This window comes from Ranitomeya imitator, chromosome 8 (assembly GCF_032444005.1).
Source record: "Ranitomeya imitator isolate aRanImi1 chromosome 8, aRanImi1.pri, whole genome shotgun sequence".
NCBI lineage: Eukaryota > Metazoa > Chordata > Amphibia > Anura > Dendrobatidae > Ranitomeya > Ranitomeya imitator.
The window spans coordinates 105842484-105869094 of NC_091289.1; the positions used below are offsets into that span (position 1 = coordinate 105842484).

At 44.7% G+C, this 26611-nt stretch overlaps 1 protein-coding gene across 1 annotated transcript in view; it reads right to left on the minus strand.

Moving 5' to 3' along the window:
- HMCN1 (hemicentin 1) overlaps window positions 1-26611 on the minus strand; it is a 733390-nt gene that overhangs the window by 118432 nt on the left and 588347 nt on the right. The window contains exons 96-99 of the mRNA XM_069737257.1: window positions 16866-16987; window positions 16519-16756; window positions 14261-14323; window positions 13824-13943 (exon numbers count right to left, since the gene is read on the minus strand). Of these exons, the coding sequence (XP_069593358.1) occupies window positions 13824-13943; window positions 14261-14323; window positions 16519-16756; window positions 16866-16987 (543 nt within the window). The remainder of the gene's footprint in view (window positions 1-13823; window positions 13944-14260; window positions 14324-16518; window positions 16757-16865; window positions 16988-26611) is intronic.

Sequence of the window (26611 nt, forward strand, 5' to 3'; positions counted from 1 at the left end):
CTCACTAGTTGGCACTGGCACAGGGCCCCTCATAGTAGCGGGGGGGGTGTTTGACGGCGGGTGGCGCCTCCCACTGCCAGAGACACTTTTGCATACTATGAGGGGCCCTGTGCCAGTGCCAACGAGTATGCCCCCTCCCACTTGATGAAGGAACCTGCACTTTCATCTGCACCTTCCTCTTTGTTCCCGTGTAAGGTGGAATAGTATGCGGGAAGGGCAACCTGACTTTCAGCAGGGTCAGATTCTGGCTGTGTAGAGTGCAAGGGGAATATAGTGGGTCAATGTACCAGCAGACTCATCTAGGAGTGGCTGGGCAATTGGCAGGATGAGGAGGAAACACAGATATAGGCCCAAATAAGAAAGTAGGCTAAATCCAGTTCAAAATTGGTTACAGGACTAAACAGGCGGCATTGCTTTGTTCAGCGGAGGACAACTGTAATGAGAGGCTGACACAGTTAGTAGGCCCCAAAAAGTAAGTAGGCTAAATGCAGATCAAAATTGGTAACAGGACTAAACATGCGGCATAGCTTTGTTTAGTGGAGGACAACTGTAATGAGGGGCAGACACAGTTAGTAGGCCCAAATAAGAAAGTAGGCTAAATGCAGTTCAAAATTGGTAACAGGACTAAACAGGCGGCATAGCTTTGTTCAGTGGAGGACAACTGTAATAAGTGGCTCAGACAGACTTAGTAGGCCTAAAATAAAAAAGTAGGCTAAATGCAGTTCACAATTGGTAACAGGAGTACACAGGTGGCATTGCTTTGTTCAGTGGAGGACAACTGTAATAAGTGGCTCAGACAGACTTAGTAGGCCTAAAATAAAAAAAGTAGGCTAAATGCAGTTCGCAATTGGTAACAGGAGTACACAGGCGGCATTGCTTTGTTCAGCGGAGGAGGACAACTGTTATGAGAGTCTCACACAGTTACTAGGCCCAAGTAAGTAAGTAGGCTAAGTGCAGTTCAAAATTGGTAATAGGAGTACACAGGCGGCATAGCTTTTTTCAGCGGAGGACAACTGTTATGAGAGGCTCACACAGTTACTAGGCCCAAGTAAGTAAGTAGGCTAAATGCAGTTCAAAATTGGTAACAGGAGAACACAGGCGGCATTGCTTTGTTCAGTGGAGGACAACTGTAAAAAGTGGCTGACACAGTTAGTAGGCCAAAATAATAAAGTGGGCTAAATGTCAGCCAAAAAAAGGTTCATAAATAAACTGGTGGTTTATTACCACAGGGGTGGTACACCCCACTAGGTACAGGGGTGGGCTCCTCTGCTGAGTAGCAGACAGTGGTAGTTGGCGCAAAGTATTAACTGGTCTAAATGGAGGCCAGGGCCCCTGTATATTTTTACTATCATCTATCATTTCAACAAATTTGTATTGGCAGTGCCATTGAAGGATTTAACAGGACAGATTACACAGTGGTGGAGCAGGGAGAGGTAAGTTTTGCAAGTGGTAGAGCACTGCTCGAGCTGGGGGGGAACACTCTCTCGTGGGCGACGGTACTGGCACAGGGCCCCTCATATTACGACGGTGTGTCTGACATTGGTTGTGCACCACCACCGTCAGAGACAATTCATTGTACTATGAGGGACCCTGTGCCAGTGCCGTCGCCCAAGAGTGGGCGCACCCACCTGTCCAGGCAAACGGCACTCGCACGGGTGCTTGCGCCAAGCGGTGACCACGGCCCTGTGGGGGGGGAGTCAGCACATTTAGGGAGGTATAAAAATGGCCTATGGTGGACATTCAGCAGCTGCAAATGGAGGAATTGGAGCAGTCAGTAAGAGGAGGCCAAAAGCAAGACATTTTTCAGGCAATCTACGTGTCAGCAGGGGAAGGTGGGGCAAAATAATTTGAAATCCATGATTGGTTCATTTTAATGAAGGTTAGATCATCAACATTTCGGGTAACCAGACCTGTCCTTTTTTCGGTCAGTATTGAACCAGCAGCACTGAAGACTCTTTCTGATAGCACACTAGCAGCTGGGCAAGCGAGCTCCTGTAATGCATATTCTGCCAATTCTGGCCAGGTGTGTAATTTGGATGCCCAGTAATCAAATGGGAATGATGGTTGAAGGAGAACATCGATAAGGGATGAAAAATAGTTAGTAACCATACTGGACAAATGCTATCTCCTGTCACTTTGAATTGATGCAGCAGTACCTGTCGTGTCTGCAGTCGTTGTGAAATCACTCCACAACCTGGTCATAAAACCCCTCTGTCCAATGCCATTTCGGATTTGTGCACCTCTAACACCTCTGCCATGTTGCCCCCTACAGCTCGTGTGAGAACCATCACCGCCTCTGTGTGCTGGGAATGCCTGAACCAAACGGTCTACAAGAGTTGCTTGTTTGGTAGCTAATATTTACTCCAGGTTCTCATGTGGCATGATATTTTGTAATTTTCCTTTGTATCGGGGATCCAGGAGGCAGGCCAACCAGTAATCGTCATCGGTCATCATTTTGATAATGCGGGTGTCCCTTTTTAGGATACGCAAGGCATACTCTGCCATGTGGGCCAATGTTCCAGGTGTCAATTCACTGCTTGTGCTGGGTTGAGGAGCACTTTCTTGCAAATCAACTTCACTTGTGGCCCGCAAAAACCGTGTACCTGACCTTGCAATGCCACCAGTTTCTATTGCCCCCTGAGAAGCATCCTCCTCCCATAAATATTCATCCACGTCCTCCTCCTCCTCTTCATCCACCACCTCATCCAGGAGCGTTCCCTGACCAGACAATGGCTGACTGTCATCAAGGCTTCCCTCCTCCTCCGCTGCAGATGCCTGCTCCTTGATGTGCGTCAACCTTTGCATCAGCAGACGCATTAGTGGGATGCTCATGCTTATGATTGCGTCGTCTGCACTTACCAGCTGTGTGCATTCCTCAAAACACTGAAGGACTTGAGAGAGGTCTTGGAGCTTCGACCACTGCACACCAGACAACTCCATGTCTGCCATCCAACTATCTGCCCATGTATGTGTATCCTCCCACAAATAAATGACAGCACGCCTCTGTTCGCACAGCCTCTGAAGCATGTGAAGTGTGGAGTTCCACCTTGTTGCAACGTCGATTATTAGGCGGTGCTGGGGAAGATTCAGCGATCGCTGATGGTTCTGCATACAGCTGGAGTGTACGGGCGACCGGCGGATGTGCGAGCAAAGTCTTCGCACCTTCAGGAGCAGGGCTGGTAACTCCGGATAATTTTTCAGGAAGCACTGCACCACCAGGTTCAAGGTGTGAGCCAGGCAAGGAATGTGTTTCAGTTCTGAAAGGGTTATGGCAGCCATAAAATTCCTTCCGTTATCACTGACTACCTTGCCTGCCTCAACATGTACACTGCCCAGCCATGACTGAGTTTTTTGCTGCAAGTACTCAGCCAGTACTTCTGCGGTGTGTCTGTTGTCACCCAAGTACTTCATTTGTAGCACAGCCTGCTGACGCTTGCCACTAGCTGTTCCATAATGGGACACCTCATGTGCAACACTGGCAGCTGCGGATGGAGTGGTCGTGCGACTGCGCTCTGTGTTATGATCTGGTGGCCTAGGAGCAGCATGAGACGGACTCTGGAGAAGGTGGTCCCTGTACTGACCGCAAACCCTGAACCTGACTCATCTAGCAGTGGCTGGGCAATGGGCAGGATGAGGAGGAAACACAGATATAGGCCCAAATAATAAAGTAGGCTAAATGCAGTTGAAAATTGGTAACAGGACTAAAGAGGAGGCATTGCTTTGTTCAGTGGAGGACAGCTGTAATGAGTGGCAGACACAGTTAGTAGGCCCAAATGCTAAAGTAGGCTAAATGCAGTTCAAAATTGGTAACAGGACTAAACAGGCGGCATTGCTTTGTTCAGTGGAGGACAACTGTAATGATCTGGTGGCCTAGGAGCAGCATGAAACGTACTCTGGAGAAGGTGGTACCTGTACTGACCGCAAACCCTGAACTTAGCACCGCAACTAGAAGTAGCCGTGGGGAGTACCTAACACTCCCTAGACCCCTCGGCACAACCTAAGATCTAACTTCCCCTAAAGACAGAAACAGGAAACCTATCTTGCCTCAGAGAAAATCCCCAAAGGATAGATAGCCCCCCACAAATATTGACTGTGAGAGGAGAGGGAAATAACATACGCAGACATGAAATCAGATTTTAGCATAGGAGGCCATACTAGCTAAAAAGAAAGAACAGAACAGAGTACTATGCGGTCAGTATAAAAACACTAGAAAATATCCACCACAGAAAATACGAATCACCACATCTGACTAAAGACATGGGGGGTATATCTGCATCTCCAGAGACACAGCTTGGCTGCAAAAAATCCTTCACAGATAAAGCTGGACAAGACAAAAACATGAATATGCACAGAACTATAAGGTCCACAGCAGGTGGACAGCAAAAACAATGCCGGGACTTATCTTTGAAGAAAAGCAAAGCAAACTGGAGAGACCAGCAGGGAAGTGAATCCTCCAAAAACAATGGACACCTGGCAGGGACTAAAGAGTCCTGCAAAGCTATATACCCCAGTCAGTTTTGCAATTAGTAGATACACCTGTCCAATCCTGCAGTCCAGGCACAACTGCATTACCCTCTACAACCACCGGAGGGAGCCCAAAAGCTGAATTCACAACAGCTCTGTGGACGAGCTTTCACTTCTGGAGGTGGAGGAGGAGGGGTGGTGAATGCCTACAGCCAACTGTTTCCTAGACCGTGGGCTAGGCAGAACTGTCCCACTATGGCTGTCCCCTGTGGACCCTGTGGACCCTGCATCCACCACATTAACCCAGTGTGCCGTGATGGACATGTAATGTCAATGGCCATACCTACTGGTCCATGCATCTGTTATGAGGTGCACCTTTCTACTGACTGATTGCCTCAGTGCATGGACAATGCGGTCTTTGACATGCTGGTGGAGGGCTGGGATGGCTTTTCTCGCAAGGAAGCGTCGACTGGGTAGGTCATAGCGTGGTACTGCGTAGGCCATCAGGGCTTTGAAAGCTTCGCTTTCAACCAAACGGTAGGGCATCATCTCTAACGAGATTAGTCTAGCAATGTGGGCGTTCAAACCCTGTGTACGCGGATGACAGGATGAGTACTTTCTTTTCCTAGCGAGAGTCTCTTGTAGGGTCAGCTGGACTGGAGAGCTGCTTATGGTGGAACTAGCACTGGGGGTGGTGGACATGGCAGATTGAGAGAGGGTTGGGGATGGTATTCTTGATGTTGGCCTACCTACAGTGTTTCCTACCAAGAACCTTGTGATTCCCTGACTACTATGGCCTTGCGACGATACCTCCACATTTGCTGCTGGTGGTGTCCTAACCGGGGGGCTTACTGTGAGGGAAGCAATGTAGCGTTGCTGACTACCTTCATTCTGAGCAGGTTCACCAATGGTACTGGATATTTGGTAGTTAGTCCAGGCTTGCAAGTGCATGCTGGTTAAATGTCTACGCATGCACGTTGTATTTAAACTTTAGAGATTCTTCCCTCTGCTAAAGGTCTTTGAGCACTTCTTACAGATAACTTTGCACTGATCATTCGGATCTTGGTTAAAAAATGAAATGCCCACACTGCACTCGTCATACTATGGAATACCTTTTCAGGCATTGCACGCTGTGCTACTTTCACCGGATGGCCACGGTGTCCTAAAACTGTTTTTGGATTTGAAAAACATTTTTGGCCAGATACTGGCCTGCCAGATGAAAACTGTTGCGATGTAGATGGCTGCTGCAGATCATCCTCCTCTGCTTCGGAGCTACTGGCAGCGGCACCCTCTTCCCCCAATGGCTGCCAATCTGGGTCAACAACTGGGTCATCTATCACCTCCTCTTCAATGTCATGTGCACCTTCCTCTGTGTCACTGTGTAAGGTGCTATAGCATTCGTGACGGGGCACCATAGTCTCATCAGGGTCAGATTCTGGCTCAGTACACTGCGAGGGCAATGTAGTGATCTGAGTCAATGGAACAGCATAATAATTTAGCTGTGGCTGTGCATCTGTGCACTCCATGTCCGATTCATCTTGTAATGGGCTTTTAACAATTTCCCTCTCTAACCCGGGCACGGTATGTGTAAAGAGTTCCATGGAGTAAACTGTAGTTTCGCCAGCCGCATCCTTCACTTTTGGTTTGGGTGAAGGACACAAGGAAGCGACTTGTTCCTGATTGGGAGCATCCACTGACGACTCGCTGCTTTTAGATTTCGAACCTTCTGAAGAGGAGGTGAAGGAGCTAGAAGCTAAGTCAGCAAGGAAAGCCAAAACTTTTTCCTGCTGCTCTGCCTTTAAAAGCTGTTTTCCTACTCCCAGATAAGGGAGCCTTCGAGGCCTTGTGTAGCCAGATGCTGATGCTGGCTCAACACCTCGAACCTTTGGTGCTATTTTGCTTTTCCCACTACCACCAGATGCTCCACCACCACCAACACCACCATCAGTACAAGCTGGCAACACCCGCCCACGGCCTCTTCCACCAGACTTCCTCATTTTGAGAAAAATCTAACCAAAACAACAACCGTTAGATGGTACTGTGAAACAAGGTAGAAGGTGTATACAAACTTGTGGAGAATTTTAATCTCCCTTTTTTTTGAGGGGGTGACTGCAACAAAACTCAGGCCCAGTGTATTACACTGCACAATGTAAGTGGCAGAACGTGGCTGGAAGATGTACGACAAATTAACAGAACTATGACGTAGATCCACTTAGTGCCAATTTAAATCTCCCTGTTTTGGGGGGAGACTGCAACAAAACTCAGGCCCAGTGTATTACACTACACAATGTAAGTGGCAGAACGTGGCTGGAAGATGTACAACAAACTAACAGAACTGGACGTAGATCACTTAGTGCCAATTTAAATCTCCCTTTTATTTGGGGGGAGACTGCAACAAAACTCAGGCCCAGTGTATTACACTACACAATGTAAGTGGCAGAACGTGGCTGGAAGATGTACGACAAACTAACAGAACTGTGACGTAGATCCACTTAGTGCCAATTTAAATCTCCTTTTTATTTGGGGGAGACTGCAACAAAACTCAGGCCCAGTGTATTACACTACACAATGTAAGTGGCAGAACGTATCTTGAAGATATATAAAAAAATACAAGGCTGTAGTACAATTTTAATCTCCCTACAATGATCTCAGGACAAGTATGGCAGCAATAAAAAGGACTGCTGCACACAAAAGTGTGGACAAAGAAACAAGAGAACTGTGCAGAAAGGAGCAACAGGATTTTTGCTTTTAAAAAAGCAGTTGGTTTGCACAGCGGCGTACAAACAGCAATGCAGCTATAAGGGAGCCTTATAAGGCAGCCTAATAAGCTACAGAGATGATGCACAAAAAAAAAAACCTCCACTGTCCCTGCAAAGAAAAGGTGGTGTTGGACAGTGGAAATCGCTACAGCACAAGCAGTTTCGGGGTTAATCTTCCCTCCCTAACTATATCCCTTCTTCTGATGAAGTTGCAGCAACCTCTCCCTATGCTAAGATCGGCAGAAGTAAGATGGCGGTCGGCGTGCACGCCCCTTTATAGCCCCTGTGACGCCGCAGAAAGCAAGCCAATCACTGTAATGCCCTTCTCTAAGATGGTGGGGACCGAGACCTATGTCATCACGCTGCCCACACTCTGCGTCCTCCTTCATTGGATGATAAATGGCGCTGAAAGCGTCATACGAAACACGACTTTGGCGCGAAGATCGCCAACCTCATGGCCGATCCCACACTAGGATCGGGTCGGGTTTCACGGGTCGGCGACTTTTGGAAATGTCCGATCCGTTTTGCTCAACCCTAGTTTTTACATCATTGTTTACTGGTTTCTAGCAGAGCTCAACTACTCTGCACTCCTCCACAACGGAGCTTTTATTACTAGGCAGTGCATAGCTGAGTTGTGCTTGTTATTTGCTACTGAGAGGTCAGTGATGTGAACTTACAAATGCTGTTCTGTTTATGCATAAGATAATCCTCTGCCATATCTATTCCTCCCAATTTTTTCAGGAAAAAAAGGGACAAATCTAGCAGTGGCACCGCAACACATTTTTGACTATACCCCTAATCACACCCCCTAGACATACCGATTTACTGTTTCTTTCTACCCTTGTAGGAGGAGATGTCATGTGAGACATGGTGGAATAGTGGAAGCAAGAGACATTCAGCAGATTGCCCGGGACATCAGGGCATAACCTCAAATCTGGGAATGTCCCTCTGTATTGGGACAGTTGGAACCTATGGATTTATTTTTTTGTTCATTGACTCATAGCTATAGCAGCCATAATGTTTTCAATTTTATGTAAGGGTATATCAGGTCTAGCTTTTTTGCAAGATAAGCTGTAGCTTTTTAAATTGCAATTTTGCCAAACATGACTGCAAAGCTGTGCTCATATGTAACATTAATGCTTCATTTTTTCTGCTGCTTTTTATCTGCATTTTTTTCCGTAGGTGTCTGTACCTAACCACGCCATTACAATCTTATATTGTTGTTGCTTTTTTTGCTGCATTTTATCATGCGTTTCCACCCTTATTTGACCTGTTTCTGGTGTATAGTTGAAGCAGTGGTGTTAACGATTTTTTTTATATTTCGGAAAAGCTTTCATTCTGCACTGCACTTTGGAGTCACTGAAGTTTTTTACATGTGTTTTTTTCAGGCTCCCCATAGTCTATTGTCATAAATAATCTGCACACTGTATTGTATAGGTTGTTATGATTATTGTGATAGCAAGTATGTCTGTTATTTGCTGATTTGTGATGTTTATTTTTTTTAAGTGCATTAAAATGTCATTAATTTTTTCATAGTTTTTAAGTAATTGTATAAGAACAAAAAAAATCTCTGACTTTTAGTTTACCTCTAAAATATGGATACATAGAAGTGTACTGGTATAGAGAGATGTATATTGATGTATAAGTACAATGTGCCTATAATAAAGAATATAATGCACATTCAAGAAAAGAAAATTCTCTTACACTTAGCATTGCAGCTTGTGGCTGAGCTACCTCCAATACTACATATAGGGAGTTCAAAGCCAGTGGAAGACTAGACTCAAAGAATGAGGTAGTCATATAAATGTAAGTATGTACTGAGCAGAGAAATGCTGCTCCTCCCCTGGAGACAGAGGAGGAAGAAAATCTGAGCAATGAATTCAGTAACACAAGCAGTGACTACAGAGCAGGAGACAACGAGACATTACAGACAGAAAAACAGACAGAGATTGAATAAGTACATTCCGTGACCAACCGAGCTGGTTGGGAGCTATGCATATTGTGACAGAGTCACTGGTAAAGTGATGGAGGGGAGATACGTGTCACTGCGCATGACCCATACCTCACAACCATCCCAGATCCAGCAGGACAGTCCCGATTTTGAGAGTCTGCCTTGCTGTCACAGCCGGGATCTTACTTTTCCCACACTGCAATGTGAGCCTCATCCCTCCACCCACAGAGCCGCACGCCACATATGTGGCTGCTCTGTGCACACAGGACATGTGATGAGGTCACAGGAGGAGAGGAGTCAGGGGTCACATGATCAGGGGCCACCGTGTATGCAGGACTCTGCTGTGCTGTCATGGTGCTGGATGAGGGTAAGTTTATGTGTGGGGTCAAGAGGGGTTTACAGTGTAGATATATGAGGTGTACGGAGCCGAGCCATGTGTTTACGGAGTGGAGCCATGTGTACAAGGTGTACCGAGTGGAGTCAGGTGTGTACGAGGTGTACAGAGCTGAGCTGAGTGTGAAAAAGGAGATAATGTATGTATGGGGTGTACGGAGCGGAACCGCTTGTGTACGGGGTGTACGGAGCGGAGCCGGGTGTGTACGAGGTGAGCGGAGCACAGCCGGGTGTGTACAAGGTGTGCGGAGCGCAGCCGGGTGTGTACGAGGTGAGCGGAGCACAGCCGGGTGTGTATGAGGTGTGCGGAGCGCAGCCGGGTGTGTACGAGGTGTGTGGAGCGAAGCCGGGTGCGTACGATGCGTGCAGAGTGGAGCCGCGTGTGTACGAGGTGTACGGAGCGAAGCCGCATGCGTACGAGGTGTATGGATTGGAGCTGCATGGGTACGAGGTGTAAGGAGCGGAGCCTTGTGTGCAAGGTGTATGGAGTGGAGTCGTATGTGTGTGTACGAGGTGTATGGAGTGGAGCCGTGTGTGTACGAGGTGTAAGGAGCGGAGCCTTGGGTGCAAGGTGTACGGAGTGGAATCGTATGTCTGTGTACAAGGAGTATGGAGTGGAGCCGTGTGTGTACGAGGTGTACGGAGTGGAGCCGTGTGTGTACGAGGTGTACGGAGTGGAGCCGTGTGTGTACGAGGTGTATGGAGTGGAGTCATGTGTGTGTGTATGAGGTGTACAGAGTGGAGTCATGTGTGTACGAGGTGTACAGAGTGGAACCGTGTGTGTGTACGGAGCGGAGTCGAATGTGCATAACTCCCAACTGTCCTGGATCCAGTGGGACAGTCCCGATTTTGAGACTCTGTCTCACTGTCCCGGCCAGGATCCTCCTTTTCCCGCATGGCCTCAGACCAAATGTACTGCCGCTTTAAACTGCTAGCGCGATCGCTAGCTGTGTCGGATCAGAGCAGATATTGCTCCTCGCTATGACACTGTCTGGCACAGGAGACACAGAGAGGTTTTCATCAGTGGCGTACTGGAGCTGCAGCGACATAAGCAGTCAGCAGCGTGGTTGGATAACATCATTCCGTGCCGCAGAGAGGAAGCTGCCAGCTGCAGCGAGGGAACGTGGTGAGAGGTGTGTGTATCTGTAGGTATGTGTGTGTAGTGATGGAAAAAGCAATGATGGGTTGTGAGGGAAATGATGGGGGTCTGGAAATTATGTGTGGCCATTATACTGTATGCAATATCATGTGGGGCCATTATTATCCAGCATCATGTGGGGCCATTATACAGTATGGAGCGTCATTTGGGGCCAGTATACAGTACGCAGCATCATGTGGGGCAATTATACTGTACCCAGCATCATGTGGAGCCATTATACTGTATGGAGCATCATTTGGTCCATTATACAGTATGGAACATCATGTGGGGCCATTATACAGTATGGAGCATCATGTGGGGCCATGATACTGTACCCAGCATCATGTGGGGCCATTATACTGTATGGAGCATCATGAGAGGCCATTATACTGTACTCAGCATCATGTGGGCTCATTATACTGTATGGAGCATCACACAGGGCAATTATACTGTACACAGCATTATGTGGGGCCATTATACTATATGCAGCATCATGTGGGGCCATTATACAGTATGGAGCATCATGTGGGGCCATTATACAGTACGGAGCATTATGTAGGGCCATTATACAGTATGCAGCAACATGTGGGGCCCCTATACAGTACAAAGCATCATGTGAGGCCATAATACAGTATGCAGCATCATGTGGGCTCATTATACTGTATGGAGCATCACGTGGGGCAATCATACTGTACACAGCATTATGTGGGGCCATTATACTGTACGCAGCATCATGTGTGGCCATTATACAGTATGGAGCATCAAGTGTGGCCATTATACAGTATTGAGCATCATGTGTGGCCATTATCCAGTATGGAGCACTATGTGTAGCCATTATACAGTATGGAGCACTATGTGTGGCCACTATACAGTATGGAGCACTGTGTGTGGCAATTATACAATATAGTGCATCATGTGTGGCCATTATACAGTATGGAGTACTGTGTGGCCATTATACAGTATTGAGCATCATGTGTGGCCATTATACAGTTTGGAGAAACATGTGGGGCCATAATACAGTATGGAGCATCATATCTGGCCATTACACAGTATGGAGCATCATGTGGGGCAATTACACAGTATGGAGTATCATGTGGGGACATTATACAGTATGGAGCATCATGTGGGGTCATTAAAACAGCATGGAGCATCATGTGTAGCCACTATACAGTATGGAGCACTATGGGGCCATTATACAGTATGGAGCATAATGTGTGGCCATTATACAGTATGCAGCACCGTGGGGCCATTATACAGTATGGAGCATCATGTGTGGTCATTATACAGTATGGAGCATCAGGTGAGGCCATTATACAATATGGAGCATCATGTGGGGCCATTATACAGTGTGGAGCATCATGTGGGGCCATTATACAGTATGTAGCATGATGTGTGGCCATTATACAGTATGGAGCATCATGTGTGGCCATTATACAGTATGGAGCATGATATGTGGCAATTATGCTATATGGAGCATCATGTGTGGCCTTTATATAGTTATGGAGCATCATGTGTGGCTATTATACAGTATGTAACATGATGTATGGCCATTATGCAGTATGGAGCATCATGTGGGCCCATTATACAGTATTGAGCATCACGTGTGGCCATTATACAGTATGAAGCACTGTGGGGCCATTATACAGTATGGAGCATAATATGTGGCCATTATACAGTATGGAGCACTGTGGGGCCATTATACAGTATTGAACATCATGTGGGGCCATTATACAGTATGGAGCACTATGTGTGGCCATTATACAGTATGGAGCACTGTGGGGCCATTATACAGTATGGAGCATAATATGTGGCCATTATACAGTATGGAGCGCTGTGGGGCCATTATACAATATGGAGCATCATGTGTGGTCATTATACAGTGTTGATCATCATTTGGGGCCATTATACAGTATGGAGCACTATGTGTGGCCATTATACAGTATCGAACATCATGTGTGGCCATTATACAGTATGGAGCACTGTGTGGCCATTATACAGTATGGAGCATCATGTGTGGCCATTATACAGTATGGAGCATCATGTGTGGCCATTATACAGTATGGAGCATCATGTGTGGCCATTATACAGTATGGAGCATCATGTGTGGCCATTATACAGTATGGAGCACTGGAGGACATTATACGGTATGGAGCATCATGTGTGGCCATTATATAGTATTGAGTATCATGTGTGACCATTATACAGTATGGAGCATCATGTGTGGCCATTATACTGTATGGAGCACTGTGTGGCCATTATACAGTATGGAGCATCATGTGTGGCCATTATGCATTATGGAGCACTGTATGGCCATTATACAGTATGGAGCACTGTGTGGCCATTATACAGTATGGAGGACCGTGTGGCCATATTTTTGTGTTTATAATTATTGTTTATGAAACAGTGTGATCAGCAGTGCTAAATGGGTGTGGTTGTGGCGTGGATATGGGTGTGACTAGTTGTGAAATGGGAGTGGTCAGAGGCGTGGCCTAAAATTTGCCTCGGCGAGCTGTGTGCGCTGCAAACTTTGTCTCTTTGCCTTCTTCCAAAGTTGGGTGGTATGACATGATCGCGTCAGTGATGTGAAACCAGATTAGTTAACATTTGCAGTTTCACATCAAAAATCTCTCAGTAGTAGGCAACAAACACAACTCAACTTTGTATTGCATGCTAATTACTAAGTACAAGCTCCTTTGTGGAGGAGTGAAGACAGTTTAGATTACCTATCAACCAGCTGACAATGATGTGAAATCACACTGGGCAGCTGTATTGATGTGGATGGCAGAAAATCAAAGTGGAAAAGTTAGGGTTGTGTACAGGAGCAGAGTCCAAAGAAGCATAAGGTTAATTCTAGATTTAGATTCATTTGATGATCACTAAGATAGGTGGGGCTCATCAGGGTATACAGGAGAGGGAGTGAGGGGTCTGCACATTCAGCTATGTAAAGCTGCATACACAGAGGAGCAGACAAGCTACAAATACACAAATTTAGAATAAGGATCTGTATATTGGGCTTGTACTGTCTATTAAACAATAAGAAAGCATTTATTGTGCCTTGTGAAACAATGTGATTGTGGGAATAACGTTAGAAATACATTGCTAGAACAGAACAACTTACCATGGCATGTCCTTCCATCCGCAGAGCTCATCAGGCCTTTTGGACATGAACAGTAATAGCTTCCCATAATGTTATGACATGCATGTGAGCATGGGTTGTGGACAGCGCATTCGTCATCATCTAAAGTGTTTTAAAATAAGAGTTACACAACTTACACAGTCATTAATGGAAAGCGTGTGTAATTCTATGTATGTAGACTAAGATTCACTGCCTGACTTTGGCCCCCGTGCACTGATACAGTTTATCAATTCTGTCTTCGCCTTATCTTCATTGGTGTAAACTCAATTTTAAATTCCTCTTCAGCCTTGTACATTTCCTTTTAATACTGTCTTGTCACTGTTTAGTAGTTTACCCTACATAAGTCATATTATATTGAGGTATTGGCATGACCACTGCATTTTGTTCTCGACTTGAATGCTCTGTAAATTGTTTTTTACCTTCACAGTAAAGTCCAGAAACTTCATAACTAAATCCAGAAGGGCACTGGTTGTTAAGATCACCTAAAAGGAAGAAAAATTAGTTAGTGAAACTGGTTCATGCAGATAATTAAAGTGTAAAAGCCTGAAAAATCACTCCAAAGTGCAGGCCACTAGTGGTCTCCCTTCTGTCTAACTTGCTGTCTACAATATGTTGTCTTGTTTGATTAGTTTCTAGATGCGAGCACAAATCGAAGGTGAGGGAAAGGCTTTGTCTATTTGTCACCTTGTCCTGTCTACCAAACTGCATAAAAGCCAGAAGTAACGCTTTATACTCATAGGTGCCGGAAATGAACCCGGCATAGTCCCGGAAGTGTTACAGAGTAACCATAGCAACCAAACGCCAGAAAGGCGTTTGTTTAAGGGAGTGCATAGCCACAGGTTGGGGACCATAGGGGAGGTTGGTTGTGTGGCTATGTTCTCCCTTAACCAAACACCTTTGTTTTTATTAAGAGTGGTTGGTAGTCAGCATTGGTTGCTATGGTTACTCTAACACTTCTGGGACTATGCCCGGTTCATTTCCAGGCACCTATGAGTATAAAGCGATACTTCTGGCATTCTTTTACCATGCCCCCTGAGGAAGGTGTGTTACCGAAATGCGCGTTGGGGTGGGCGCACGGACCCTGGGAGTCTCACATATTACCAAGAGGTAATTAGCACTTTCACCTTTCATCATAGTATTGGGACTACATGCTTTCTATTTGTTACATCTCCTATAACGGTATTATTTTTAGTCTGATGTTGCGTATCGGTGGTTCTTTCTATTTTTGAAGTGCATCCATGCTACATATATATGTTCTATAATATTTTTTCCCCTTATATGGGGAATGCATGGTTCTCCATTGAGATTTTGAATGGTATATAGGTGTGTTGATTCCCCGGCTCCGTGTGCCCTTGGTATTTATACACAACTGTGCGGTATTTTTGTACGCCATGCGGCACCATGCCCCTACCTATTTGTTATTATTTTATCAATAAAGATTATTTATATTTTGTTACTTTTGAATCTTACAAATTATTCAAATTCATATTGAATTGATTGCCCCATCTCTATTATTTATATACAGTTTCTATGTATGTAAGTTTAACTATACTAAGGAGTCATTGAACTTTAAAGGGCATCTGCTAGTAGGATCAACCTTCCTAAGCAATCTATAATGGAATATAAGTAATAGAAAGTTGAATAAAATGATACCTTGGTAACTGTAATTTTATGTTTTATTCCAAATCTATGTTTTTCTTGATACGTAAATGATCTATGAGCTGGACACCGATCTCACTGAGAATCTGTCTCCAGAGATTATTTTAAACGAAAGAAGGAGTTACCAGTGTGAGACATGTAGATCAGGAGAACAGACTGTCGGCCATTACATGACTCACACTGGTAATGCCACCTTCCAGTTGAAATAATCTCTGGAGGAAAATTCTCAGGGAGATCAGTGTCCGACCTATAGATTTTAAGAGCGTGTTTACATAATAAAAAATGTGGATTTCTCTGGAATAAGACATTGGATATCAAGGTAACATTTTATTTAATTTCCTATGACCTGCATGCCCATATAGATGCCTAGGAGAGTTAATCCTACTGACAGATGCTATTTAACTAGACTTATACTTGTCATTTTTATGAATATGATTTATTTAAGTCAGCGTTAAAGGGGTTGTCTACTACTAGGACAATTCATTCTTGATCAAAATGTTTGTCCCCCATAAAATATTAAAGCCTATAATTGCCTCCCATGCCTGCGTCATTCCCAAAGTGTCGGCGATTGCGTTCCCGGGGCTCTCGTGCGGTGTTGTGGCACCAGCATCCAATCAGTGCTGATGTCACTGTCCCTGCCTTCGGACAAATCTAACATGAAGAGGAAGTCGGGGCTTCAGCTAATCTCGGACTTCCTCTTCATGTTCGATTTTTCCGACAGTGGGGGGGACAGTGATAACAGCGTTAATTGGGCACTGGCGTCATGTGTCACAATAACAGCACGGGAGACCCGGAAGAACGAGTGCCGACACCACGAGAACGGTAATGGCACGGGAAGTGAGTATAATCTTTATTATTTTATAGGGGCCAAGCAAGGGGTATGACAAGAAGTTGTTCAAGTAGTGGACAACTTCTTTAATTGTGTAGTCTACAATCCAAGAAATTGGTCCTTTCATAATGTGGCATTGAGTTCCAAAAAAGTTGTGTACTTGTAATTTAACTGCTTCAATTGTAATACCTTTTGAGATGAAAGCATGTATCTCAAAGCCAAGGGTTTCATCCAGAGGGTTGTAATCTGTTTCTATAGACGATACACGCAAAATCTCGACCATGAAAGGCATTTTGCCATGACTTGGATCATAACTGATAGTGTGATTCCATGAATATGGTACACTGACTCCATCCAAGTAGAATATTCTTGTTGAGTAGGCATATAGCTGTCCCAGACCTGTTTGGACATAATCCTCTGTGTAATCCTAAAATCATACATATGCATATCTTCAGGCACGTGACTCTAGTTATAATTTCTATCATTGTTTTGAAAATGATGGGAAATGTAAAAAATAATACACATTCTATATTTACTTTTAACATGATGTCAGTAGATGATTGTAGTTGAAGAACATATCCTTTTACAACAGTATCCAAAACAAGGAAGCCATCAGCATCAAGGCCACGGACGGTGTGAGTGATCCTTAAGACTTCTCCTATAAGTTTAGACGAGAAAGAAATTAAATGTATCCATAACAACCATTGCAACTTGGATGATGAAACATGATCAATGTCACTATGTTGCGATGTAGCATCATGACAAAGCAATCTTTGGCAACACGTAACATGACCAAATTCTCTGCATATCCTTGTTCTAAGTCAAACTGCAGCATCATTTCATTTGCTATTAGCTCTAACATTTCAACAGGAAAAATTAAAGGGAATCTATCAGTAGGATCCACCCTCCTAAGCCGTCTATATGGAGATGTGGGTTATAGGGGGCTGAATAAAATGACACCTTGATATCTGTGATCTGATGTCTTATTCCAGAGAAATCCATGTTTATCTTATATGTTATTGAGCTGTTAAGGACTATGGGGCGGACACAAGTCTGCATAACTGGTAACACTCTCTTTCATTTAAAGGGAAACTGTCATGTAATTTTTACCATCTAAACTGTCCCCAGTGTGCTGTTAGTGAGGCAATGTGCGTCACTAACTTTTTTTTTTGTTTGTTCTAAAAACGTTGCAATAGCACTTTATATAGTTAGATCGTACCTGCTCATTTAGTAATAGAGTTGTGCTTCATTATGTTAAGTCACGGTTGTCGTCAGTCACGCAATCTGAATGATGTTCCTGGGTTTGCGCAAATGTCACTCGAATGCACCTTGAAAAATCCCGTGCTTGCACAGTGTGTATCTTGGAGCCACACGTGATGAGCGGCTCCCCACGTGTGCGCACTGAAGCTATGTGTAGTACCCAGCTTCACTGACTGAGTGTGGCAGGGGCCACTCGTCACAGCGCAAGAGTGGCTCCCCGATTGGCACTGCTCAAGCGTAGTTTCACAATACACACTGAGCAATCACAATATTTTTCAAAGCGGATTTGAGTGACGTCGGCGCAACCTCGAGAACCCCTTTTAAATTGTGTGGGCAGTGACAACCGTTACTGAATGAAATGAAGCACATCCCTATGACTAAATGAGCAGGTATGATATAACTATATAAAGTGCTCTTTGCACATGATTACAACGGTGTTTTTAATGAAAAAAACATGTTAGTAATGCACATCGCACTGGGGACAGTTTGCATGCTAAAAATGACCTGACAGGTTCCCTTTAGAAAAGTTCTTGAGGCAGATTCTTATGCAGATCAGTGTCCGCCCATAGTTCTTAACAGCTCATTTACATATATGAAAAAATGTATTCAGCTTCCTATTACTTACATGTCCATATAGACGGCTTAAAACGGTAGATCCTACTGACAGATTCCATTTAATTTATGGTTACTCACAAGCAACTAACAGAAAGTGATGGCTGCCTAAGGCATATACAGTTGTGCTTAAAAGTTTACATACCCCGGCAGAATTTTTTCTTTCTTGTCCTTTTTCTGGAGAATATGAATGATAACACCAAAACTTTTTCTCCACTCATGGTTAGCGGTTGGGTGAAGCCATTTATGGTCAAACTACTGTGTTTTCTCTTTTTAAAACATAATGACAACCCAAAATATCCAAATAACCCTGTTCAAAAGTTACCATATCCTTGTGATATTGGCCTGATAACATGAATAGAAGTAGACACAAATGGGTTTGACTGGCTGCTAAAGGTAACATCCTCTCCTGTGACCTGTTTGCTTGTAATCAGTGTGTGTGCATAAAAGCTGAGTGAGTTTTTGGAATCCAGACAGAGTCTTGCATCTTTCATCCAGCCACTGACGTTTCTGGATTGTGAGTCATGGGGAAAGCAAAAGAATTGTCAACAGATCTATGGGAAAGGGTAGTTGAACTGTATAAAACAGGAAAGGGATTCAAAAAGATATCCCAGAAATTGATACAGTAATGCCAGTTAGCAGCGTTCAAGCTGTGATTAACAAATGGAAAATCAGGGGTTCTGTAAAAACAAAACCATGGTCAGGTAGATCAACACAAATTTTGTCCACAACTGCCAAGAAAATTGTTCAGGATGCAAAGAAAAACCCAGCTGAAATCTGGACTCTGAAAACTAGGGGTGTGACTGTTTCAAGATGCACAATAAGTAGGCACTTGAAGAAAAATGGCCTGCATGGTTGAGTCGACAGAAGAAAGCAATTACTGCACAAATGCCACAAAGTATCTCTCCTACAATACGCAAAACAGCACAAAGAAAAACCTCAAAACTTCTGGAACAAGATAATTTGAAGTAATGAGGCCAAAATTTAAATTTTTGGCCACAACCATAAACATTACATGTGGAGAGAGGTCAACAAGGCATATGATGAAAGGAACACCATTCCTACAGTAAAGCACGGAGGTGGATTGCTGATTTTTTTTTTTGTGTAAGCTACAAAGGCACAGGAAATTTGGTCAAAGTTGAAGGAAAGATGAATGCAGCATGTTATCAGCAAATACTGGATGCAAATTTGCATTCATCAGCCTGGAAGCTGCGTATGGGACATACTTAGACAGTCCAACATGACAACGATCCAAAACACAAGGCCAAGTTGACATGTCATTGGCTACAACAGAACAAAGTGAAGGTTCTGGAGGGGCCATCTCAGTCTCCTGACCTTAATATCATTGAGCCACTCTGGGGAGACTGTCATGATCCCAATGGCAGGGGATCACTAGAGGACAAGCACAGACACAAACAAGCTCTAGGGCGATGGAACCTGAGCTGACCGCGACCCTGAACCTAACACACAAATAAAAGTAGCCGGGGAACGTGCCTACGATGATCCTAGACGTCTCGCTCCAGCCGAAGATCTAACTTCCCCTATTAGAAGAAACACAGACCTCTCTTGCCTCCAGAGAAATACCCCACAGAAATAGCAGCCCCCCACATATAATGACGGTGAAATGAGAGGAAAGCACATACGCAGTATGAAAACAGTTTCAGCAAAATGAGGCCTGCTAAAGCTAAATAGCAGAGGATACAAAAGTGAACTGCGCGGTCAGCGAAAAACCCTTCAAAAAACCATCCTGAAATTACTTGAACTCATGTGCCAACTCATGGTACATGAGGAGCAATTTCAGCCCACTAGAGCAACCAGCAGCAAAGAATCACATATCTGCAGGCTGGACTAAAAACCAAATAAAGCAAAACACCAAAACAGGAAAATCCAAACTTAGCTTGACCAGAAGGTTCTAGGAGCAGGGAGCAGAGGTAACAAGACACACTGGATACATTGATAACCAGCGAGGAAATGCCAGCAAAGCCAGGTTAAATAGGAAACTCCCATATCCTGATGGAACAGGTGGAACCCAGAGACCCAGGAAAGACAAGTCACCCAGTACCATCAGTAACCACCAGAGGGAGCCCAAAAACAGAACTCACAACAGTACCCCCCCCTTGAGGAGGGGTCACCGAACCCTCACGAGAACCACCAGGGCGACCAGGATGAGCCCTATGAAAAGCGCGAACCAAATCATCAGCATGAACATCCGAGGCAACCACCCAAGAATTATCCTCCTGACCATAACCCTTCCACTTGACCAAATACTGGAGTTTCCGTCTGGAAACACGAGAATCCAAGATCTTCTCCACAACATACTCCAATTCTCCCTCCACCAGCACTGGAGCAGGAGGCTCAAGCGAAGGAACAACAGGTATCTCATACTTCCGCAACAACGACCGATGGAACACATTATGAATAGCAAACGATGCCGGGAGATCCAAACGAAACGACACAGGGTTAAGAATTTCCAAGATCCTATAGGGACCGATGAACCGAGGCTTGAACTTAGGAGAAGAGACCTTCATAGGAACAAAACGAGAAGACAACCACACCAAGTCCCCAACAAGAAGTCGAGGACCCACGCGGCGACGGCGATTAGCAAACTGCTGAGCCTTCTCCTGGGACAACTTCAAATTGTCCACCACATGACTCCAAATCCGATGCAACCTATCCACCACCATGTCCACTCCAGGACAATCAGAAGGTTCCACCTGACCAGAGGAAAAACGAGGATGAAACCCCGAATTACAAAAGAAAGGAGAAACCAAGGTAGCAGAACTAGCCCGATTATTAAGGGCAAACTCGGCCAGCGGCAAAAAGGTAACCCAGTCATCCTGATCAGCAGAAACAAAACACCTTAAATAAGTTTCCAAGGTCTGATTAGTTCGTTCAGTCTGGCCATTCGTCTGAGGATGGAATGCAGACGAAAAGGACAAATCAATGCCCATCTTAGCACAGAACGTCCGCCAAAATCTAGACACAAACTGGGATCCCCTGTCAGAAACGATGTTCTCAGGAATCCCATGCAAACGAACCACATTCTGAAAAAACAGAGGGACCAACTCAGAGGAGGAAGGCAACTTAGGCAAGGGTACCAGATGAACCTTTTTAGAAAAGCGATCACACACAACCCAGATGACGGACATTTTTTGAGAGACAGGGAGATCCGAAATAAAGTCCATGGAAATGTGCGTCCAAGGCCTCTTCGGGATAGGCAAAGGTGACAACAATCCACTGGCCCGAGAACAGCAAGGCTTAGCCCGAGCACAAACCTCACAAGACTGCACAAAAGAACGCACATCCCTCGACAAGGAAGGCCACCAAAAAGACCTGGCCACCAAGTCTCTAGTACCAAATATTCCAGGATGACCTGCCAACGCAGAAGAATGGACCTCGGAGATGACTCTACTGGTCCAATTATCCGGAACAAACAGTCTCTCAGGCGGACAACGATCAGGATTACCCGCCTGAAACTCCTGCAAAGCACGTTGCAAGTCTGGGGAGACAGCAGACAAAATCACCCCATCCCTAAGGATACCAGAGGGCTCAGAATTTCCAAGGGAGTCAGGCACAAAACTCCTAGAAAGAGCATCCGCCTTCACATTCTTTGAACCTGGCAGGTATGAAACCACAAAATTGAAACGAGAGAAAAACAGTGACCAACGAGCCTGTCTAGGATTCAGACGCCTGGCAGACTCAAGGTAAATCAAATTTTTGTGATCAGTCAAGACCACCACACGATGTCTAGCACCCTCTAGCCAATGACGCCACTCCTCAAATGCCCACTTCATGGCCAAAAGTTCCCGATTACCAACATCATAATTCCGCTCAGCCGGCGAAAACTTTCTAGAAAAAAACGCGCATGGCTTCATCACTGAGCCATCGGAGCTTCTCTGTGACAAAACCGCCCCCGCTCCAATCTCGGAAGCATCAACCTCAACCTGAAAAGGGAGCGAAACATCTGGCTGACGCAACACAGAAGCAGAAGAAAACCGGCGCTTAAGTTCCTGAAAGGCCTCCACAGCCGCAGGAGACCAATTAGCAACATCAGCACCCTTCTTAGTCAAATCCGTCAAAGGCTTAACAACACTAGAAAAATTAGTTATAAAACGACGATAAAAATTAGCAAAGCCCAAGAACTTCTGTAGACTCTTAAGAGATGTAGGCTGCGTCCAGTCACAAATAGCCTGAACCTTGACGGGATCCATCTCAATAGTAGAAGGGGAAAAAATATACCCCAAGAAAGAAATCTTCTGGACTCCAAAGAGACACTTTGAGCCTTTTACAAACAAGGAATTGGCCCGCAGGACCTGAAACACCTTCCTGACCTGCTGAACATGAGACTCCCAGTCATCAGAAAAAACCAAAATATCATCCAAATACACAATCATAAATTTATCCAGATATTCACGGAAAATATCGTGCATAAAGGACTGGAAGACTGAAGGAGCATTAGAAAGTCCAAAAGGCATCACCAAATACTCAAAATGGCCCTCAGGCGTATTAAATGCGGTTTTCCACTCATCACCTTGCTTTATTCGTATAAGATTATACGCACCCCGAAGATCAATCTTAGTGAACCATTTAGCCCCCTTAATGCGAGCAAACAAATCAGTCAACAATGGCAAAGGATACTGATATTTTACGGTAATCTTATTCAAAAGACGATAATCTATACAAGGCCTCAAGGAACCATCTTTTTTGGCCACGAAAAAAAAACCTGCTCCCAAAGGGGACAAAGATGGACGGATATGTCCCTTTTCCAAGGACTCCTTAACATAATCCCGCATAGCAGTATGCTCTGGCACTGACAGATTGAACAAACGACCTTTAGGAAATTTACTGCCTGGAATTAAATTTATAGCACAATCGCAATCCCTGTGAGGAGGAAGCGAACTGAGCTTAGGCTCCTCAAAAACATCCCGATAGTCAGACAAAAACACAGGAATCTCAGAAGGAGTAGATGAAGCGATAGAAATCGGAGGTGCATCATCATGAACCCCCTGACAACCCCAGCTTAACACAGACATTGATTTCCAGTCAAGGACTGGATTATGAGTTTGTAACCATGGCAGACCAAGCACTAGGACATCATGCAAATTATACAGTACCAGGAAGCGAATCACCTCCTGATGAACAGGAGTCATACGCATGGTCACTTGTGTCCAGTACTGAGGTTTATTCATAGCCAAAGGTGTAGAGTCAATTCCCTTCAAAGGAATAGGGACTTCCAGAGGCTCCAGACTAAACCCACAGCGATTGGCAAATGACCAATCCATAAGACTCAGGGCAGCGCCTGAATCCACATAGGCATCGACGGAAATGGATGATAATGAACAAATCAGAGTCACAGACAGAATGAACTTAGACTGTAAAGTACTAATGGCAACAGACTTATCAACCTTTTTTGTGCGTTTAGAGCATGCTGATATAACATGAGCTGAATCACCACAATAAAAGCACAACCTTTTTTTCCGCCTATAATTTTTGCCGTTGACTTCTGGACTGAATTCTATCACATTGCATTATCTCAGGTGACGGTTCAGACGACACCGCCAAATGATGCACAGGTTTGCGCTCCCGTAAACGCCGATCAATCTGAATAGCCATAGTCATAGACTCATTCAGACCAGTAAGCGCAGGGAACCCCACCATAACATCTTTAATGGCCTCAGAAAGGCCATCTCTGAACTTTGCAGCCAGGGCGCACTCATTCCACTGAGTAAGCACCGACCACTTCCGAAATTTTTGACAATAAATTTCTGCTTCATCTTGCCCCTGAGAGAGGGCCAACAAAGCTTTTTCAGCCTGAATCTCTTGGTTAGGTTCCTCATAGAGCAAACCCAATGCCAGAAAAAACGCATCCGCATTAAGCAACGCAGGGTCCCCTGGTGCCAATGCAAATGCCCAATCCTGAGGGTCACCCCGCAGGAAAGATATAATAATCTTGACTTGCTGAGCAGGGTCTCCAGAGGAGCGAGATTTCAAAGAAAGAAACAACTTGCAATTGTTCCTAAAATTCAGAAAACGAGATCTATCTCCAGAAAAAAACTCTGGGACAGGAATTCTAGGTTCAGACATAGGAGCATGTACAACAAAATCCTGTATATTTTGAACCTTAGCGGCAAGATTATTCAGGCTGGAAGCCAAACTCTGGACGTCCATGATAAACAGCTGGGATCAGAGCCATTCAAAGATTAAGAGGAGAAGGAAGTAGCCAGGCTGCCATAAGGCTAGACAGCAAACTCTGAGGGAAAGAGAAAAAAAAAAAAAAAAAACTTCCTCAGACTACTTATCCTCCTACTTCAGCCAATACAATTAACACTTTGTGGGCCGGTTATACTGTCATGATCCCAATGGCAGGGGATCACTAGAGGACAAGCACAGATACAAACAAGCTCTAGGGCGATGGAACCTGAGCTGACCGCGACCCTGAACCTAACACACAAATAAAAGTAGCCGGGGAACGTGCCTACGATGATCCTAGACGTCTCGCTCCAGCCGAAGATCTAACTTCCCCTATTAGAAGAAACACAGACCTCTCTTGCCTCCAGAGAAATACCCCACAGAAATAGCAGCCCCCCACATATAATGACGGTGAAATGAGAGGAAAGCACATACGCAGTATGAAAACAGTTTCAGCAAAATGAGGCCCGCTAAAGCTAAATAGCGGAGGATACAAAAGTGAACTGCGCGGTCAGCGAAAAACCCTTCAAAAAACCATCCTGAAATTACTTGAACTCATGTGCCAACTCATGGTACATGAGGAGCAATTTCAGCCCACTAGAGCAACCAGCAGCAAAGAATCACATATCTGCAGGCTGGACTAAAAACCAAATAAAGCAAAACACCAAAACAGGAAAATCCAAACTTAGCTTGACCAGAAGGTTCTAGGAGCAGGGAGCAGAGGTAACAAGACACACTGGATACATTGATAACCGGCGAGGAAATGCCAGCAAAGCCAGGTTAAATAGGAAACTCCCATATCCTGATGGAACAGGTGGAACCCAGAGACCCAGGAAAGACAAGTCACCCAGTACCATCAGTAACCACCAGAGGGAGCCCAAAAACAGAACTCACAACAGGAGACCTCAAGCTAGCAGTTCATGCTAGACAGCTCAGGACTTTACAGGAACTGGAGGCTTTTTGCCAAGAAGTGAGGTCAGCTTTACCATCTGAGAAAATAAAGAACCTCATCCACAACTACATCAAAAGAATTCAAGCTGTCATTGAAGTCAGAGGGGGTAATACACGGTATTAAGAAATGGGGTATGTGAACTTTTGATTATGGTGATTTGGATGTTTTGGGCTGTCATTATGATTTCAAAAGAGAAAACACAGTAGTTTGACAATAAATTGCTTCACCCAACCACTAACCATGAGTGGAGAAAGAGTTTTGGTGTTATCCTTCAAATTCTATGAAAAAAGGCAAATAAAGCAAAAATTCTGTCGGGGTATGTAAACATTTGAGCACAACTGTATATGGTTATGCTAAAGATAAAACACTGTGTACACTAATGAATGGTTATATACTGTAAAAGGGTATCTGTCACTCTATTTGAACGTTTTTAGCTAATAATATGGGCATAGGTGTTGTATAAAGCTGAAACTGGTCATACCTGTATGCCTCCTTGATGATGCCTCGTTCATGAAAAATCATCTTTTTTTTTTTTCATTTTGATCTTCCAAGCTATGGCACTGCCTGGAAGATAGGACTCCCTCCTTTCTCATTATACTAGATTTTTCCTTCCCCATGTTCCCTGCTAACCGTGTGTGGCCAGAAATCCCACTCCTGCACATTCTGCCTGGTGTCTCTCCTGTGCACTGTTCTGCCCTTCTTAGGGCAGCGACTTCAATTGTCTTGTGCGCAGGCACCAGAGAATCAATCTCACTTCTGGTCCCAGAGTTCGCCCACACTCTGAAAAGTTGCACACTGGACTTTTCAGAGTGCCGGTGAACACTGGGATCAGAAGTGACAGTGGCCCTCAGGCGGAGGAGGCAGTCTTATCTTCCAAGCAGCATATGCCCCATAGCCGGGAAGATCAATACTAAAAAAGATTATTGATAATGAACAAGGCATCATCAAGGAAGCATACAGGTATGATTAGTTTCAGCCTTTCATAACCTGTCTGCCCATATTATTAGCTATAGTAATTTAAGGTGATAAAAAAGCGCAAATAGGGTCTTATCCTTCGGATTAATTGTAGTTTTTAACAAGGAGCTGCTCACCTGATGGCATAAAGCAAAAGCATGTGCGTATCGGCTGCTGCAGATCTACCGGCCACCAAGGTGACCTTTTCAGAGACATTGTAAAGGATAATTTGTGGATTAAATCCACGCTGCCACAATGATACAAATTCAGATATAATAATTCAGAGTTCATTATTATATCTGAATTTGTATTATT